This window comes from Rhinopithecus roxellana, chromosome 7, assembly GCF_007565055.1.
Source record: "Rhinopithecus roxellana isolate Shanxi Qingling chromosome 7, ASM756505v1, whole genome shotgun sequence".
Taxonomy (NCBI): domain Eukaryota; kingdom Metazoa; phylum Chordata; class Mammalia; order Primates; family Cercopithecidae; genus Rhinopithecus; species Rhinopithecus roxellana.
Genome location: NC_044555.1, coordinates 57,051,282 through 57,069,842, shown reverse-complemented (window position 1 = coordinate 57,069,842; position 18,561 = coordinate 57,051,282). Strand labels below are relative to the sequence as shown.

The following is an 18,561-nucleotide window of genomic DNA, read 5'->3' as shown; positions in this document are numbered from 1 at the left end:
GCAGTGAGCCAAGATTGAGCCACTGCACTCTAGCCTGGGCGACAGAGCGAGACTCCATCTCAAAAAAAACCCAAAAGTGTTATGTAATACATACTGTGCATATAAAACTATATAACTATATATACATAAACTTCATCTATATGTATGTATATCTGTCTCTCTCCACTGACTATAAAAACACATTTTTTTAAAAAAAAGAAATGGGGGGTCTTGTTATGTTGTCCAGGCTAGTCTTGAACTCCTGGCCTCAAGTGATCCTCCCACCTTGGCCTTCCAAATAGCTGGGGGACTACAAGTGCATACCACCACACCCAGGTGAAAGTACATTTTAAAAGTCCTTCCCGGCCGGGTGCAGTGGCTCATGCCTGTAATCCCAGCACTTTGGGAGGCCAAGGTGGGTGGATCACCTGATATCAGGAGTTCAAGACCAGCCTGGCCAACATGGAGAAACCCTGTCTTTACTAAAAATACAAAAATTAGCTGGGCGTGGTGTTGGGCACCTGTAATCTCAGCTATTAAGGAGGCTGAGGCAGGAGAATCGCTTGAACCTGGGAGGCGGAGGTTACAGTGAGTTTAAATTGTGCCACAGTCTGGGTAACAGAGCAAGACTCCGTCTAAAAAAATAAAAATAAAATAAAATAAAATAAAATAAGTACTTTCCTCCCATGTCTTTCACCCACATCACATCCACCTTGGACTTAGCTTAGATTTCATGCTCCACCTGTACCACCTTTGCCTCGTTCCCCTCTCCCTTTATTAAATTTGTCTAGCAAGCTCCAACCCTGGTTAAATGCAACTTGCCCCTTCTCCATGCTGGCAGCTGAGTGTAGCTGGAGAACAACATGGCATGCTGGAGGGTCTCCCTTGAAATGTGTACGCAAGGAAAGCTGGAAATAATATACTAGCAACAACAGCATGGCAGCTGGGGAGCCTTTGGAGAGAAGTTAAAGCTTGCTAAGGATTCTCATCTCCTTTGAGGGGACAAAGCAGTGATCAGAAAACAAAATTCCTGCTTTCGTGAAGCTTACATTCTATGGTAGAGAGGACACATTTCAGAGATCTCCTCTGCTCTGTATCCGCTCATGGTCAATCATGTTTTCATCAGGACAAATAAGTAAATAAACAAGTAAATCTAGAGGATGTCCGCACTGGCAGGTGTTATGCAGAAACTAGAGCACAGTAAGGGAGACCAGTGGGGGCTTGTTCCTTAGCACAGGGTGGTTGGAGATTTACAGGAAGTTAGGGAGCAAGTTCTGTAGTTCAGGAAGCGCATTCCTGACAGAAAGGACACCAAGTGCAAAGGTCCTGAGGCAGAAACTTGGCTGGTGGCCAGTGTGCCTGGGGCAGAGCCATGAGGCGGGTGTGGGAGGAAGTGGGCCGGACAGGTAGTAGGGACGTGCGGTGCAGGGCCTCATGGGTGATTACAGAGGCCTTTGTTTGCTCGACACAGGACTGGACGCCACTGGAGGCTTTTGTACAGAGGGTGGTGTGATCTGATTTATCCATTAAGAGTCCCTCTAACATCTAGGTGAGAGAGTGATGGTGGCTTGCACCAGGGTGGCAGCAACGGAAGGGGTGAGAAGTTGCTGGATTGGGGATCTATGCTGAGTGGAGTCAACAAGATTTCCTGATGGATGGGATGAAGGGCATGAGAGAGAAAGGAATCAGGCAGGGATGAATCTAAGCTTTTTGGTTGATGGAACTGGAAAAGCAGAGTAGGCCATTTATGGAGATAGAGAAGACTTAGCAGAAGTAGTTTTGCTGTGGTGGGGGAGAGGCTTGCATCAGGGAACCAGGAGCTTAATTTTGGATGTAGCAAGCTTGAAGTGTCCATGAGGTATCCAAGTAGGGATGTCCAGCAGGCAGCTAGAGATATATATACACACACACACACACACACACACACACACACACAAACACACACACATATACACATACATATATACACATATATACACACACATATACATAAACACATACACACACGCCTGAGAGAGCTAGGGGTTGGAGATAACAAGCAGGGAGCCCATCAGCTTCTAGACAGTAATTAATCCATGAGATGGGATGGAGTCACTGGGACACTGTCTAAACTTGGAAAAGAGAGTAAGTCCTGGAGCCTGCAAAGTTTAGAAATGACAGTGATCAGCAGACAATCACTGAGGCAGGAGAAATGAGTGAGGTGGCGTCTTAGAAGGCAAGCAAAGAAAGCATCAGATGCTGCTAAAGGGTCAAGTCAGAGGAGGTCTGAGATTCAACTACCGGATACGGCTGCCTCAAGGTCCCTGGAGGCAGTGACTGGGTAGGGAAGAGGAGGTGGCTTCCGGCTGGCACCAGGATGGGTGCTTTGGTGGGGATGAGGCATCCTCGGGAACAGCAGGGGAGGCTGAGTGGAGACATGGACGTGGGCAGGTTTGTGGAGATGGTGGTGCTCGGTGGTACCAAGGGTCTGCTTGAGGCCCATGGCCATGCACAAGGCAAGATTTAACCAGGGTGGGGGTTACAATGTGAAATACACTGTGGTGGCCACATTTATTTGCCACCTGGGCCAGGCTCTAGTCCCTGGTGACTCCATTAAACACGAGTGTAGGTGTTTCTATAGAGGTATTTTGTAGCTGTGGTTGACATCTACAACCAGCTGACTTTAATGAAGGAGATTACCCTTGATACTCTGGACAGGCAGTATATACTCAGTTCAAAGACCTTCAAAGTGAAACTGAGGTTTCTGTAAGAAGAAACTCTAGTGTGGGACCACAGCGTCAATTCCTGCCTGAGTTTTGGGTCTGCCCTACAAATTTCAGACTTGCCCAGTCAGCCCCCACAATCATGTAAACCAATTCCGTGAATTAAATCTCAATCTCGCTTTCTCCCTCACCCACCCATCTCTCTCGCTGCCCTTCTCCACACATCCCCCTGCTGGTTATTTCTCTGGAGAAACTTTATGGATACATACAACCAAAAGAGAAAGGGGAAGAGGGTGAAGACTATGCAAGTGAACAAGTGGACCAGGGAACTAAAGGCAGTGAGGCACAAATAGGCTGAGCCATAGTGGGCATGGCTGGATGTCTGGGTGGGATTAAGGAATTGGGACAGCTGAGGCAATAGAGGGCATGAGCTGGACAGAGAGGAGCTGGAGTAGAACGACAGAGTAGAATGCCTGCAACTGAGATGAAGGAGAGGACATGCTTACTGGTGATGACAGGGGAGTGGAGGGCAACATCACTGGGTGAGAGGAGGCCAAGGATCAGAGAGGCGAGGGCACTGGTAGGATCATCTACACGAACACTGAATTCACCAATAATAATGCCAAAAAGGAAGTGAAATCACTGAGAAATGAAGTGGAGTCACGGGAAGGGGAGCAGGTGGCTGTGGGTGGCCGCCATAAGGAAAGAAGGGTGTTGGGGTTTGTATAATCTGAGGGTATTACAGCAGCATGAGGGAGAATGGCTCGGAGGCAGCAATGATGAGCATGGAAGGTGCCTACCCCATCTCCAGGCCTGGAGGTGTGAGCAGCATGGGAGAGAAAACAGCCATAACTTTGCAGCGGACGCAATGGCCTTAATATGTCATCAACAAAACCATATGGCGAATGACACCAAATCCAAGAATAAGGGCCCAGTGACAGGCTGAGGGAAGCCATCCATAATAAGTACAATGCGCACAGGATTGGCATCTCAACTACATCAACAGGGAAGAGAAGGTAGCCCCAAAGACAAAGGGGCAAATGACACAGACAAACATTTCACACAGGAGGAAGCCTGAAAGCCAATCACCCAGTGGCAGAGTGGCTGGTTACTTGGTCAGGGAGGACATGTGACTCCGAACACCAGTGAAGCACCACTTCATACTTCTCAGAATGGCAACACCAAATAGTCTGTTATGCCCAGTGTTGGCAAAGATGTGGAGCAATGGGGCTCCTGCCGCACTGCGGATGTGGAGGTAAAATTGACATAGCAGCTTTCTTGAACCATTTGGCACCATCTAATAAAATTCAAGATATTCATACCTGTACAACATGGATGAAGCTTGAAAACATCATGCAAAGTGAAAAAAGTTATGCACAAAAGTACAAATATTACATGATTCCATTTATATGAAATGTCCAGAAGAGGCCAATCCATAGAGATGGGAAGCAGATGAGTGGCTGCCAGGGGTTGGGAGGGTAAGAGAGGGAATGGCTACAAGATTTCATTTTGGGGTAATAAAAATATTCTGGAGTTAGATCATGGGAGACGGTTGCACAGCTTTGTGGATGTACTAAAAATCACTGAATTGCACACTTTAAAAATGTGAAATTTATGGTACATGAATTATATAATTATATGTCAATTAAAAGAATCAAGACTCTGTGGACCAGCACTCACACTTGTTTTGCAGTTGGAACAATACAGCCCATGGATGACTTTTGAAGTCAAGTTTCAGTGGCACACAGCCACATCTATTTGTTCACTTAAATGCTGACCATAGCTGCTTTTGTGCTACCAGGAGAGAGCTGAGTAGCTGTGACAGAGATGATGGTTATTCATTCTAAGTAGTAAGAATGTGGTGTACTTTCCTATAACTTTGAAAATGTTCACAATGAAACAACTGTTTTTCAAACAAATTGGCTGGCCTCTGAGCAAGGGAAGTATCGTGGTTTCCCTTGGTGGGCTTGTGGGAAATCAGCAAGGCTGCATGGTCCATTACCTGCCGGCTGCAGAGGTCACCCAGAAAGAATTGCACCTGGGGATTATCAAACCCTTGCCGGATATCAAATACACTGACAGCATATCCTCTTGCCAGCAACTGCTCCACCATGTGCTGCCCCAGGAATCCAGAGCCCCCGATCACTGTGCATTTCTTGGCCTGCTGAAAGAGAGGAAAGGTGGGGAAGACCAGCGTAGTGAGAACTGGAAGCTGTAGAGAGTCCAGACTTACATATCATGAGCCCCTGCAATGGCAGATATACTTGTTTGTTTGGACTCTTCCTGAGCCAACAAGGAAGCTTTAAATCATCCTGGTGTTCCATCACTAGTGCAACCTTCTCTCCTGGGATCAGTAAGGAGGGAAGAGAGAGAGCGAATGACACTGAGATTGACTTTGGTTGGGTTTGATGACAAGATCCATGCTTTGTATTTAGTGAAAGGAAATCAAACCACCTATGACCAAAACTGGACAATCTAAAAAATACCAAAGAAAAAAGAAAACCCCCCAAAAAACAGTGATACCTTCTTGTTCCCGATAGCTGATCCCTGGGTGCTTCTCTAAGGACAAAAACAAAACAAAACAAAAAGGCAGCCATTTAGTAGCTGATAGCTTGCACTGAAAACATCAGAAAGAAGAAAGCAGTCTCCATTCTCGCAGGACAAAGTCAGTCCCTTTTCCTCTCTGGCCACAACAGGGCTGGGCTGTGTGGCTCTGGGCTCATTGCCCAACCCCTTCTTGCCTCAGCCTAGAAATCTAAGACCGCCTTGATGGGATCTCCTGGTGGGGCTGCAGTGAGGATGGATGAGCCCAGGGCTCTGCTTTCCCTCCTCCGAACTGCAAGGAAGTTGAAGAAATGGGGAGAGCCGTGGTGTTTATGTCTCAGCCTCCACAACACGCATGATTCCTTGGGTAATTCCAACTCTGGTGACTGGGCATAATGAAAGGACAGAGTAGCACATGCAGGCACTTAAATACCCTCACTCCAGGATGTCAATGCCAAACTGTGGCTGCTGCACACCAGACAAGCTGGCTACGGGTGTCTGTAAGGAGGACCTGTGATATCCCTCCTCCCTAGGGTCTTTCTAAAACTGTATCTGGGCCTCCTTAAGATGACATCCTCCGATTTCCTTAGCTCATATACAGTAAATCCAACTTGGGTTTGTGGAAATGAAAGATCTTAAAGAAATTATGTTCTAGATTTAAAAAACAAACAAATCTCCTTACTTATTCCTTAAACATCAACACAATTGAGCTATGACAGAGACTCAAGGGATGCCAGGGCCAGACATCCTCTCCAGATCCACCTCTCTCCCAGTTGGGGTGTCTCATCTGAAATGGCACTCATACCAGATTCCACCAGGCCCACCTGGAGCTGGCACTGTACTTTACCTCCATTTGTCCATGTGCAATCTACTAACAAAATCGGCCTCACCATTCTTCTACCACCCAAAACTAACTTCCCAACCTGTTTTTTTCTAGGTTTTATTCTGATTATTCCTAAACACATGCAATCATACCAGGTTACATGAGTTGCACCTTGACTGAGATGTATATTTCCTCAAGTCATAGGCAAATTAAATACAAAACTCACATCAATCCCTTTTCTAACAATCCCTTTCTTCTCCCCTCCTTGCAAGTCAGCTGTACAGGCAAACTGTAGCTATTTAGAATAATTCTGAGCTGCCTGTTTCCCAGCCTGGGTTTCTGCAGTTTACTAAAAGTCTGGCTGAGCCCAAAGACAGTCGGAAGCATCCTGAAGGATTTCAGACTGCCTTGTTTATTTCATTTGGCATCTCTAGTTACAGGTGTTTCAAAAGGTTGCTAATCTTTTCAAAAACAAATAACCTTGCTGTTATGTCCAGTGCGATTTCATTTCATGATTTTCATTGTGACTAATCACTATGCTACTCTTGGACAATGTGACGTGGATTATTTTATGATACTGAAATGTTTATCAATAATGTTTGGGACGAGAGGGCTAATGGCTGTTCTGTGGAGACCCTTGTAGTGATAGGAATCAAACTGGCCTTTACCCCAGGGAAGTCAAATGTGTGATGGGCTGATGTCTTTAATCACACCTGTAATGCTATGTGATTAGAGGAGATCACATGAAACTTTTCATGACCACTTTTTACTTCTCACTGCCACAGTGGACAAAAATGAACATGTACTAACAATTAAGTGTAAGACTCAAGACTGGAAACAGCAAGACTCCATAATGGGTTACTGAGGTGAGTTATAAGATCAACCTCTTGGAGACAGTGTTAAGAATAGGGGCTGAGCACAGTGGCTCATGCCTGTAATCCCAATACTTTGGGAGGCAGAGGTGGGTGGATCACCTGAGGTCAGGGGTTCGAGACCAGCCTGGCCAACATGGTGAAACCCCGTCTCTACTGAAAATATAAAAAATTAGCCAGGTGTGGTGGTAGGCGCCTATAGTCCCAGATAGGAGGCTGAGGAGGGAGAATTGCTTGTACCCAGGAGGCGGAGGTTGCAGTGAGCTGAGATCACGCTACTGCACTCCAGCCTGGGCAACAGAGCCAGACTCCATCTCAAAAAAAAAAAAAAAAGAAAAAGAAAAAAAAGAAACAAAACCATTTAGGCAAACTAATCTAATTGCAATAGAATCTTGAGATAACAGAATAGTCTAGGGCATTGGGTTTTTCCAACCCTTCTTGTTTTGCTTTGTTGTCAGCAGTGGGACCGTTTTCTCAGAGAGGTCTTATGCAGAATGTATACGTAAGTTAAGACAAATGTGTTCTTTTTATTTTAGTAGTTTAAATTTACAACTTTTACTTCTTATAAAATCAGTCCACCAATGAGAGGAAAAAATGTTATTTCGAAGGACACAAAAATTTGAAACTAGCTGAAAATGGCAGTTTGCTATAATCATTGGAATCCACATTTGTTTGCTGGCTGCCAAGTAGCAATAAAACCCACATAAATGAGGAACTGCAGATGGTAAGTGGCTTCAACCACAGAGGCCCAGAGGAGGCTTGACTCTGAGTTCTACACCAAAAACAGGGTGATTTGATGGCCCATGATAACCTCTTAGGGATCTTGAACCTATTAACATTTGATATAAACACATTTTGTCTTGGTGTAATTATGTTGTTTTTTTGGTTTTGTTTTGTTTTTTTTTTGAGACAGAGTCTCGCTCTCTCACCCAAGCTGGAGTGCAATGGTGTGATCTTGGCTCACTGTAACCTCCACCTCCCGGTTCAAGCGATTCTCCTGTCTCAGTCTCCTAAGTAGCTGGGATTACAGGCCTCTGAAACCATATCTGGCTAATTTTTTGTATTTTTAGTAGAGACGGGGTTTCACCATGTTGGCCTGGCTGGTCTCAAATTCCTGACCTCCGGTGATCCACCTGTCTCGGCCTCCCAAAGTGCTGGGATTACAGGTGTGAGACACCGTGCCCAGCCACATTTTTGAAGTGCAACACTGATTAAGAATCAATCAAAGCAAACCTTTGCAGACTTATGGGAAGAATCTCCAGGAAGCCTGACAATGACCAGGCTCAACTATTCCTTCAAGTCCTCTCTGAGACTTGGGACACTAAATCTTAGGCCTAAGAAATACTGCTGCCGCCCCCCGGGAGAGCTGTTGCCATTCCACTAGGAAGTCCAGCCTGGTCTACTGGAGGCCACATGAAGGAAAACCAAGGTGCCCAGTTGACAGCCACCAGTTACTACCAGAGGTGTGAGCAAGGCTGCCTGGGAACATATGCTTCAAGGGGTCCCCATGTGACTGCAACTACATGCAAGAGCCCACAGGAGACCACGCAAGAACACTCCAGGGGGCCTCAGCCCAAACCACAGTCATGAGCAAAGAAATGGTTGTTCTTTTAAACCATTGTGCTCTGATATTGTTACACAGCAATAAGTAACTGATACATCTTAAATAAAGCTATATATCTTATATTAAAAAATACCCAACATTGATTAATACATGTACAAATACAATTTTTCACCCACAGGTAAACAGTATCAGCCTGTTGGTATGTACATGTCAACTTTCTCCTTACCTGATTCTGGTTAACCTTTTCTATGTCAGAACTCGCTTTGGGAGTGTCCTCTGTCAAATGAGTCCGTGTGACTTGGTCTCTCATTGGCTCGCTAACTGCTGGTTCCATTTCGAAGCAAAATATGGTCCTGTTTGTAATCAACCTTTCTTTTCTTAAAGACATAGTTAGAGATAGACATTAATGTTGCTTAAGTCAAAACACCTTTAGCTGTTAGTGTTTTGGGCAGATGCCATCCCCCCGTTAATGTTTTTACAAATAGCTGAACCATAGCTACAGCTGTTCGATGAGACACCAGGCTAATGTTTCTGTGATGTAGGCATGACTGGGCCCACGACTCACCATACTGTTGGATTAGAGGCAGCATAGGAGGCCCGTTAAATCAGTTCACTTATCAGTTACAACATAAAAAATGTCTTTGGCATTGTAGCTTTTTCCACGGCTCTCCCATGCTTCAGTCAGCCTCAATTTCTCCTGTGGTGCTCATTAGGGTGTGGCAGTGCCCACACCTAGGGAGTCCTGGTCTGGGCCTATCGTGAACTGCATGGATCTGCTCCAGTCACTTCCCTTTGCTGCAGCTCAGTTTTCCCATCAATGAAATGGGCACAAGGGCTCATGTCTAGGAGCTCAGGATATGGGATGCTGGGACAGGGGATGAGTGGAGTGCAATAGGAGACGGAGTTCTCCTGCTTGGCTAAGTTAAAGCCACCCCGACGATGCATGGAGGAACTTAAGAGTATTTAGGGCCATCAGAAACCCTTGGGAAGTGGTCAGAGTATGGTGGGCACCCAGCAGTTCACAGCAGGGAGACAGTAGCAACAAAGTCCAACAATGTTACCAAACAGAAGAGTATGGCTTTAGTGACAGCCCTTAAGGTGCTCTTCTCCTTAGTCACCCATGATACTGAACTGCAAACACAAAGATGCCACTTGACTACGATGTGTTTGGTCGTGCGTCTATGTTTTCTTGGTAGTTGCCAATTTACTTAGTCATGGATCCCCTAACATCTGGAGATGGCAGAACCCACGACAAGACAAGAGTCTAACTTTGCTCATGAAAAGCTAGATTCACAGAACACTTCAGTGAGGAGGTGGCAGGCAGGCAGCACTGGGGTTCCACCTGCTGTGATTGCTGCAATCCAACCCCACACCTCAAATTTTACACTCCTCGCCACTTTTAATGAATGGGCATGATCATGTGTCCCAGTGGGGACTGATTTTACGGGCATGTAGAAGGCCAAAATGGCCTTGAAATGGATGTAGGACCCTCAATGTCTGGAGGGGCCATTTTGGGGGAACATTTTTCTGAACTCATAATGAAAGTTATCAAGAAACTGTATTTCAAAACTTGACTTGTCATGGCCATTTTTAGAATGCACTGAAGTCAATCTGTAGCTCTGTGCCTGCCTTGTCCCTCCCTTTATCCCACGATCCCCTTGACGTTGGTAGGGGCCCTGTCAACTGTTCATTCGAAAGACATGTGGCTGATATTCAACTCACTGGGACTCAATGTGTATCTGGACCAAAGCAGCTAGAGAACGAGGATTTTGGCACCTTACACTAAAGCCTTGCCCACTGCTGCAACTTGCGCATGAAGCATAGTGCCCAGCACAAAGTGGGCACTCACATGTTGGCCGGGGGTCATGAGACTACCGTGTGTGGGCACACCCACCAGAGCTCCCATACTGCTCTCTACTGCATACACGCATATCCCATCTAAGGTGCAGGGGCTTCAGTGGGGCAAATGACTATTATTTTGTGATGATACAATCACGAATGCCCACTGCTGGCTTCTTATCCAGATTCCCCAGATATTCAGGGAAATGTGAGCAAATGAAAAGGCACCTGGCATCTACAGGGGCAAGGAGATTGCCCACATCTGGCCTGGACCCCACCAAGGCCTTATTGACCTCTGCTGGCAGAGGGTCTGAGGGGTATGTGCCTGGGGCAATGACAGCAGCGCATGACAGGCTAACTAGGCCAGCCAGGCTAAATAAGCCCACCCCTGTGGAGTTCTGCTCTTGTAAACCTCTGCTCACCCTCTACGCCTGAGAAAATCACAAATCACGCCACTCCTCAGTGCAGCTGGCAATAAATGAATGAACCCAGAGTTGGCTTGCTGCCTGGGTTCAAATCCCAGCTACTATTCCTTACCAGCAGGTAGCCCTCGGGGGAGTTATTTAAAAGAACTGAGTCTGCCTTTACTCATCTGTAAAGTAAATGGCCCCTAAGGTCATTATGAGGATTGTGTCAAATACCTGTCAACGCACCATTCAAGGCAGCTAATTTTATTATTATTGTAACATGGCTTCCTGTGCAGGAGTCTCCCTGCCCATGCCTCCTTCTTGGGCTGCCTTTGGACTCTCTCCACCACTTTAGTCCTCCCCTATCTAATCTGCTGCCATGCGGTGTAAGTTTGGGCAGGCAGGGGCTGTCCTGTCTGCCCTGGAAACGGCTCCCAGGTCCTGCCTAAAGGCTAACTCCTGGGGTTGTTGCAACAACTAGATGCTGGCTAACAAATCAACAACCAAGGACTTGTTTTGTAAAGTATGTGTACAGCGGCACCATAGGGCAGGGGTGTAAAGAAAGAATAAGACAGATTGGGACTCACAAGCAAACTTGGGTGGAAAGAATTATTTCCTCTTTGGCCTTATTCAATGAATAGCATGATGACTAACACCAAACACTTCATTCAGTTCTTCTCGAACCAAAGAGTAAGTTTAACTGCTCCTGTAGCCTTAAGTTTTGCATGAAAAATAGGAAAAGAATGGGCCAATAGAGGTCCTTGGAGGCCTGGTGGGCCCTAAATCCAATGACAAGTGTTCTTACCAGAGACATACAGAGGGGAAAGGCAGGGAGAAGAGGAGGAGGCCAAGTGAAGATGGAGGCAGAGGTTAGAGTGATGTGGCTACAAGCCAAGGAACACCTGGAGCCAGCAGAAGCTGGAAAAAATGAAGAACGAGTCTCCCATTGATCCTTTGGAGGGAACACGACCTTGTCAACACCTTGATTTTGGACTTGTGGCCTCCAGAACTGTGAGAGACACATTTCTGCTGTTCTAAGTCACACAGTTTGTGGTCATCTGTTATAGCAGACCCAGCAAACCATACAAGTATCCTTTGCAGTCCCGAAATCCAAATAGCAGAGCTGCCAATTCCACAGGTTCCCTTGTACGACTAACAAAAGCAAGAAGCCTTAGAGCCTATTCCTCTCCTCATTTGCTAGAGGAGGATGTAGGAGGTGAAAGAAGAAACACGTCTCGCCCCAACGGAGCTGTACTGCTGAAACAATAATCACACAATTCTTTGCAAACCAGCCTCTTGTCAAAACAAAATCTCCTTTGTCTCAAATTATATACCAATTATTTTAAAGTTTATAAATACTATGAGTCAGATAAGAATTTTGGTGACAGCTTAGCTGTCTCTATGGGTTGGAGTACCCAGAGCTAGCCTCACAAATGAGTCAGATCCCATAGGCAACCCCCGCCTGCTGCCTACTCACCTAAATTCACCATGTGATATATGCTCAGGTTACAATGTACATTGAGAATAGCTTTGACTGAATAGACATTTTTCCAAAGAAGATCTACTTTAAAGATGGCCAAAAAGCACATGAAAAGATGTTCAACAGGCTGGGTGTGGTGGATCATGCCTGTAATCCCAGCACTTTGGGAGGCTGAGGCAGGTCAGGAGTTCGAGACCAGCCTGGCCAACATGGTAAAACCCCATCTGTACTAAAAATACAAAAATTAGCTGGGCGTGGTGGCACATGCCTGTAATCCCAACTACTCAGAAGGCTGAGGCAGGAGAATCACTTGAACCTGGGAGTTGGAGGTTGCAGTGAGCCAGGATGGTACCACCACTGCACTCCAGCCTGGGCGACAGAGCAAGACTGTCTCAAAAAAAAAAAAAAAAAAAAAAAACAAAAAACGATGCTCAATATCACTAATCATTAGGACAATGCAAATCAAAACCATAGTGAGGTGTCACCTCACACCCATTATTAGGATGGCTATTATCAAAAGCCAGAAAAGAGAAAATAACAAGCGTCAGTGAGGATGTGGAGAACGTGGAACCCTCATAATATTGTTCATGGGCATGTAAAATGATGCTGCGCCTTGGAAAATAGTATGGCAGCTCCTCAAAAAAATTAAACAGAGAATTACTATAGGATCCAGCAATTTCATGTCTGGGCATATACCCCCAAAATTGAAAGCAGGGACTTGAACAGAAATTTGTACATCCATGTTCACAGCAGCATTAATCACTACAGCCAAAAGGTAGAAGCAGCAATGTGTCCACTGACAGATGAACAGATAAACAAAATGTGGTCTAGCCATGCATGGGCATATTTTTCAGCCATAAAAAGGAATGAAGTTCTGAGACATGCAACAACATGCGTGAACCTCGAGGACATTATGGTCAGTGAAATAAGCTAGGCACAAAAGGACAAGTGCTCTGTGAATGGGGAGTGACTGCTGATGGGAACAGACTCTCAGCATTGTAGGAGGAAGAGTTCTGAAGGCGGATGGGTTGATGGTCGCTCAACAATGGGAATGCATGTAATGCCACTCAATTGTCCACCTAAATATGGTGAAGATGGTACATTTTCTGTTATATCTACTTTACCACACAGACACACAGAAGAATAGCTCTGAACTATTGAAAACAAGACTCCAAAAAGCAATGTTTTAGGGGCTGGTAGATTGTTCACACATCAGAAGCCTTGAGTCTTTTCCTTTAAAATGTTAGTTATTTGAATCCATTAAAAACTAGTATGTGCACCCACGATGCACACTGGGACAAAATCTTTAGCTAAAAATAATCTAGGAAAACAGAGACATGTTGTACTGGTGAAATCCAACCACCTTGCTCCACACCACAGGCCCATGGAAGGACAAAGTTGAGCTGAGTTGCCCCAGCAAAATAAAGGCTAAACTGAAACCTCTACAGAGATGTGACCTCGGTCTGTTCCAAGAGGGCCAAATAGGAACAGCTCTGGTCTGCAGCTCCGAGCATGAACGACACAGAAGATGGGTGATTTCTGCATTTCCAACTGAGGTACCTGGTTCATCTCATTGGGACTGGTGGGACAGTGAGTATAGCCCATGGAGAGAGAGCCAAAGCAGGGCGTGGTGTTGCCTTACCCAGGAAGTGCAAGAGGTCGGGGGATTTCCCTTCCCTAGCCAAGGGAAGCCGTGACAGACTACACCTGGAAAAATGGGACACTCCCACTCAAATACTGCATTTTTCCCACAGTCTTAGCAACTGGCAGACCAGGAGATTCTCTCCTGTGCCTGGCTCAGCGGGTCTCAAGCCCACTGAGTCTTGCTCACTGCTAGTGCAGCAGCCTGAGATCCACCTGCGAGGCTGCAGCCTGGCAGGGGGAGGGACATCCACCATTACCGAGGCGTGAGTAGGTAAACAAAGTGGCCGGGAAGCTCGAACTGGGCAGACCCCATCACAGCTCAGCAAGGCCTGCTGCTTCTATAGACTCCACCTGTTGGGCAGGGCATGGCTGAACAAAAGGCAGCAGAAACTTCTGCAGACTTAAACGTTCCTGTCTGACAGCTCTTAAGAGAGCAGTGGTTCTCCCAGCACGGCGTTTGAGCTCTGAGAAAGGACAGACTGCGTCCTCAAGTGTCAGGGGGGTAACTGGAGACACCTCCCAGTAGGGTCCGACAGACACCTTATATAGGCGGGTGCCCCTCTGGGACGAAGCTTCCAGAGGAAGGATCAGGCAGCAATATTTGCTGTTCTGCAGCCTCTGCTGGTGATACCCAGGCAAACAGGGTCTGGAGTGGACCTCCAGCAAACTCCAACAGACCTGCAGCTGAGGGACCTGATTGTTAGAAGGAAAACTAACAAACAGAAAGGAATAACGTCAACATCAACAAAAAGGACATCCACACCAAAACCCCATCTATAGGTCACCAACATCAAAGACCAAAGGTAGATAAAACCACAAAGATGGGGAGAAACCAGAGCAGAAAAGCTGAAAATTCTAAAAACCAGAGCGCCTCTTCTCCTCCAAAGGATCGTAGCTCCTCGCCAGCAACAGAACAAAGCTGGATGGAGAATGACTTTGACGAGTTGACAGAAGTAGGCTTCAAAAGGTCTGTAATAACAAACTTTTTCGAGCTAAAGGACCATGTTCTTTTTTTTTTTTTTTTTTTTTTTGAGACGGAGTCTTGCTCTGTCGCCCAGGCTGGAGTGCTCAGTGGCTGGATCTCAGCTCACTGCAAGCTCCGCCTCCCGGGTTTACGCCATTCTCCTGCCTCAGCCTCCGGAGTAGCTGGGACTACAGGCGCCGCCACCTCGCCCGGCTAGTTTTTTGTATTTTTAGTAGAGACAGGGTTTCACCGTGTTAGCCAGGATGGTCTCGATCTCCTGACCTCGTGATCTGCCTGTCTCGGCCTCCCAAAGTGCTGGGATTACAGGCTTGAGCCACCGCGCCCGGCCAAAGGAGCATGTTCTAATCCATCACAAGGAAGCTAAAAACTTTGAAAAAAGGTTAGATGAATGGCTAACTAAAATAAACAGTGTAGAGAAGACCTTAAATGACCTGATGGAGCTGAAAACCATGGCATGAGAACTATGTGATGCATGCACAAGCTTCAATAGCCGATTTGATTAAGTGGAAGAAAGGATATCAGTGATTGAAGATCAAATTAACGAAATAAAGCGAGAAGACAAGGTTAGAGAAAAAAGAGTAAAAAAGAAATGAACAAATCCTCCAAATAATATGGGACTATGTGAAAAGACTAAATCTACGTTTGACTGGAGTATCTGAAAGTGACGGGGAGAAAGGAACCAAGCTGGAAAACACTCTTCAGGATATTAGCCAGGAGAACATCTCCAACCTAGCAAGGTAGGCCAACACTCAAATTCAGGAAATACAGAGAACACCACAAAGATATTCTTTGAGAAGAGCAACCCCAAGACACATAATTGTCAGATTCACCAAGGTTGAAATGAAGGAAAAAATGTTAAGGGCAGCCAGAGAGAAAGGTCGGGTTACCCCCAAAAGAAGCCCATCAGACTAACAGTGGATCTCTTGGCAGAAACCTTACAAGCCAGAAGAGAGTGGGAGCCAATATTCAACATTCTTAAAGAAAGTAATTTTCAACCCAGAATTTCATATCCAGCCAAACTAAGCTTCGTAAGTGAAGGAGAAATAAAATCCTCTACAGACAAGCAAATGCTGAGAGATTTTGTCACCACCAGGCCTGCCTTATAAGAGCTCCTGAAGGAAGCACTAAACATGGAAAGGAACAACCGGTACCAGCCACTGCAAAACCATGCCAAATTGTAAAGACCATCGATGCTAGGAAGAAACTTCATCAATTAACTGGCAAAATAAACAGCTAATATCATAATGACAGGATCAAATTCACACATAACAATATTAACCTTAAATGTAAATGGGCTAAATGCCCCAATTAAAAGACACAGACTGGCAAATTGGATAAAGAGTCAAGACCCATCAATGTGCCATATTCAGGAGACCCATATCACGTGCAGAGACACACATAGGCTCAAAATAAAGGGATGGAGGAAGATCTACCAAGCAAATGGAAAGCAAAAAAAAAAGCAGGGGTTGCAATCCTAGTCTCTGATAAAACAGACTTTAAACCAAGAAAGATCAAAAGAGACAAAGAAGGCCATTACATAATGGTAAAGGGATCAATTCAACAGGAAGAGCTAACTCTCCTAAATATATATGCACCCAATACAGGAGCACCCAGATTCATAAAGCAAGTCCTTAGAGACTTACAAAGAGACTTAGACTCCCACACAATAATAATGGGAGACTTCAACACTCCACTGTCAACATTAGACAGATCAACGAGACAGAAAGTTAACAAGGATATCCAGGAATTGAACTCATCTCTGCACCAAGCGGACCTAATAGACATCTATAGAACTCTCCACCCCAAATCAACAGAATATACATTCTTCTCGGCACCACATTGCACTTATTCCAAAATTGACCACATAATTGGAAGTAAAGCACTCCTCAGCAAATGTAAAAGAACAGAAATTATAACAAACTGTCTCTCAGACCACAGTGCAATCAAACTAGAACTCAGGACTAAGAAACTCAATCAAAACTGCTCAACTACATGGAAACTGAACAACCTGCTCCTGAATGACTACTGGGTACATAACGAAATGAAGGCAGAAATAAAGATGTTCTTTGAAACCAATGAGAACAAAGATACAACATACCAAAATCTCTGGGACACATTTAAAACAGTGTGCAGAGGGAAATTTATAGCACTAAATGCCCACAAGAGAAAGCAGGAAAGATCTAAAATTGACACCCTAACATCACGATTAAAAGAACTAGAGAAGCAAAAGCAAACAAATTCAAAAGCTAGCAGAAGGCAAGAAATAACTAAGATCAGAGCAGAACTGAAGGAGATAGAGACACAAAAAACCCTTCAAAAAAATCAATGAATCCAGGAGCTGGTCTTTTGAAAAGATCAACAAAATTGATAGACCGCTAGCAAGACTAATAAAAAAGAAAAGAGAGAAGAATCAAATAGATGCAATAAAAAATGATAAAGGGGGTATCACCGATCCCACAGAAATACAAACTACCATCAGAGAATACTATAAACACCTCTACGCAAATCAACTAGAAAATCTAGAAGAAATGGATAAATTCCTGGACATATACATCTTCCCAAGACTAAACCAGGAAGAAGTTGAATCTCTGAATAGACCATTAACAGACTCTGAAATTGAGGCAATAATTAATAGCCTACCAACCAAAAAAAGTCCAGGACCAGACGGATTCACAGCCGAATTCTACCAGAGGTACAAAGAGGAGCTGGTACTATTCCTTCTGAAACTATTCCAATCAATAGAAAAAGAGGGAATCCTCCCTAACTCATTTTATGAGGCCAGCATCATTCTGATACCAAAGCCTGGCAGAGACACAACAAAAAAAAGAGATTTTTGGACCAATATCCCTGATGAACACTAATGCGAAAATCCTCAATAAAGGCCGGGCGCAGTGGCTCACGCCTGTAATCCGAGCACTCTGGGAGTCCTAGACAGGCGGATCACGAGGTCAGGAGATGGAGACCATTCTGGCTAACACGGTGAAACCCCTTCTCTACTAAAAAATACAAACAGTGAGCCGGGGTGGCGGGCGCCTGTAGTCCCAGCTACTCGGGAGGCTGAGGCAGGAGAATGGCGTGAACCTGGAAGGCGGAGGTTGCAGTGAGCCGAGATCACGCCACTGCACTCCAGCCTGGGCAACAGAGCGAGACTCTATCTCAAAAAAAAAAAAAAGAAAAGAAAAGAAAATCTCAATAAAATACTGGTAAACCCAATCCAGTAGCACATCAAAAAGCTTATCCACCATGATCAAGTCAGCTTCACCCCTGGGATGCAAGGCTGGTTCAACATACACAAATCAATAAATGTAATCCATCACATAAACAGAACCAACAACAAAAACCACATGATTATCTCAACAGACACAGAAAAGGCCTTTGACAAAATTCAACAGCCCTTCATGCTAAAAACTCTCAATACACTAGGTATTGATGGAACGTATCTCAAAATAATAAGAACTATTTATGACAAACCCACAGCCAATATCATACTGAACGGGGAAAAACTGGACGCATTCCCTTTGAAAACTGGCACAAGACAAGGATGCCCTCTCTCACCACTCCTATTCAACATAGTGTTGGAAGTTCTGGCCAGGGCAATCAGGCAAGAGAAAGAAATAAAGGGTATTCAATTAAGAAAAGAGGAAGTCAAATTGTCACTGTTTGCAGATGACATGATTGTATATTTAGAAAACCCCATTGTTTCAGCCCAAAATCTCCTTCAG

At 45.1% G+C, this 18,561-nt stretch overlaps 1 protein-coding gene across 8 annotated transcripts in view; it reads right to left on the bottom strand.

Moving 5' to 3' along the window:
• Positions 1-18,561, bottom strand: part of NSDHL (NAD(P) dependent steroid dehydrogenase-like) — a 39,388-nt gene that overhangs the window by 14,591 nt on the left and 6,236 nt on the right. For 6 of the 8 annotated variants that reach the window (XM_010353097.2, XM_030934457.1, XM_010353098.2 and 3 more), the window contains 2 exons: positions 8,711-8,861; positions 4,684-4,845 (listed from right to left, as the gene is read on the bottom strand). In XM_010353097.2, coding sequence (XP_010351399.1) covers positions 4,684-4,845; positions 8,711-8,818 — 270 coding nt within the window. In that variant the 5' untranslated portion in view covers positions 8,819-8,861. The remainder of the gene's footprint in view (positions 1-4,683; positions 4,846-8,710; positions 8,862-18,561) is intronic. The other 2 variants (XM_010353100.2, XM_010353099.2) reach the window with 1 other exon arrangement.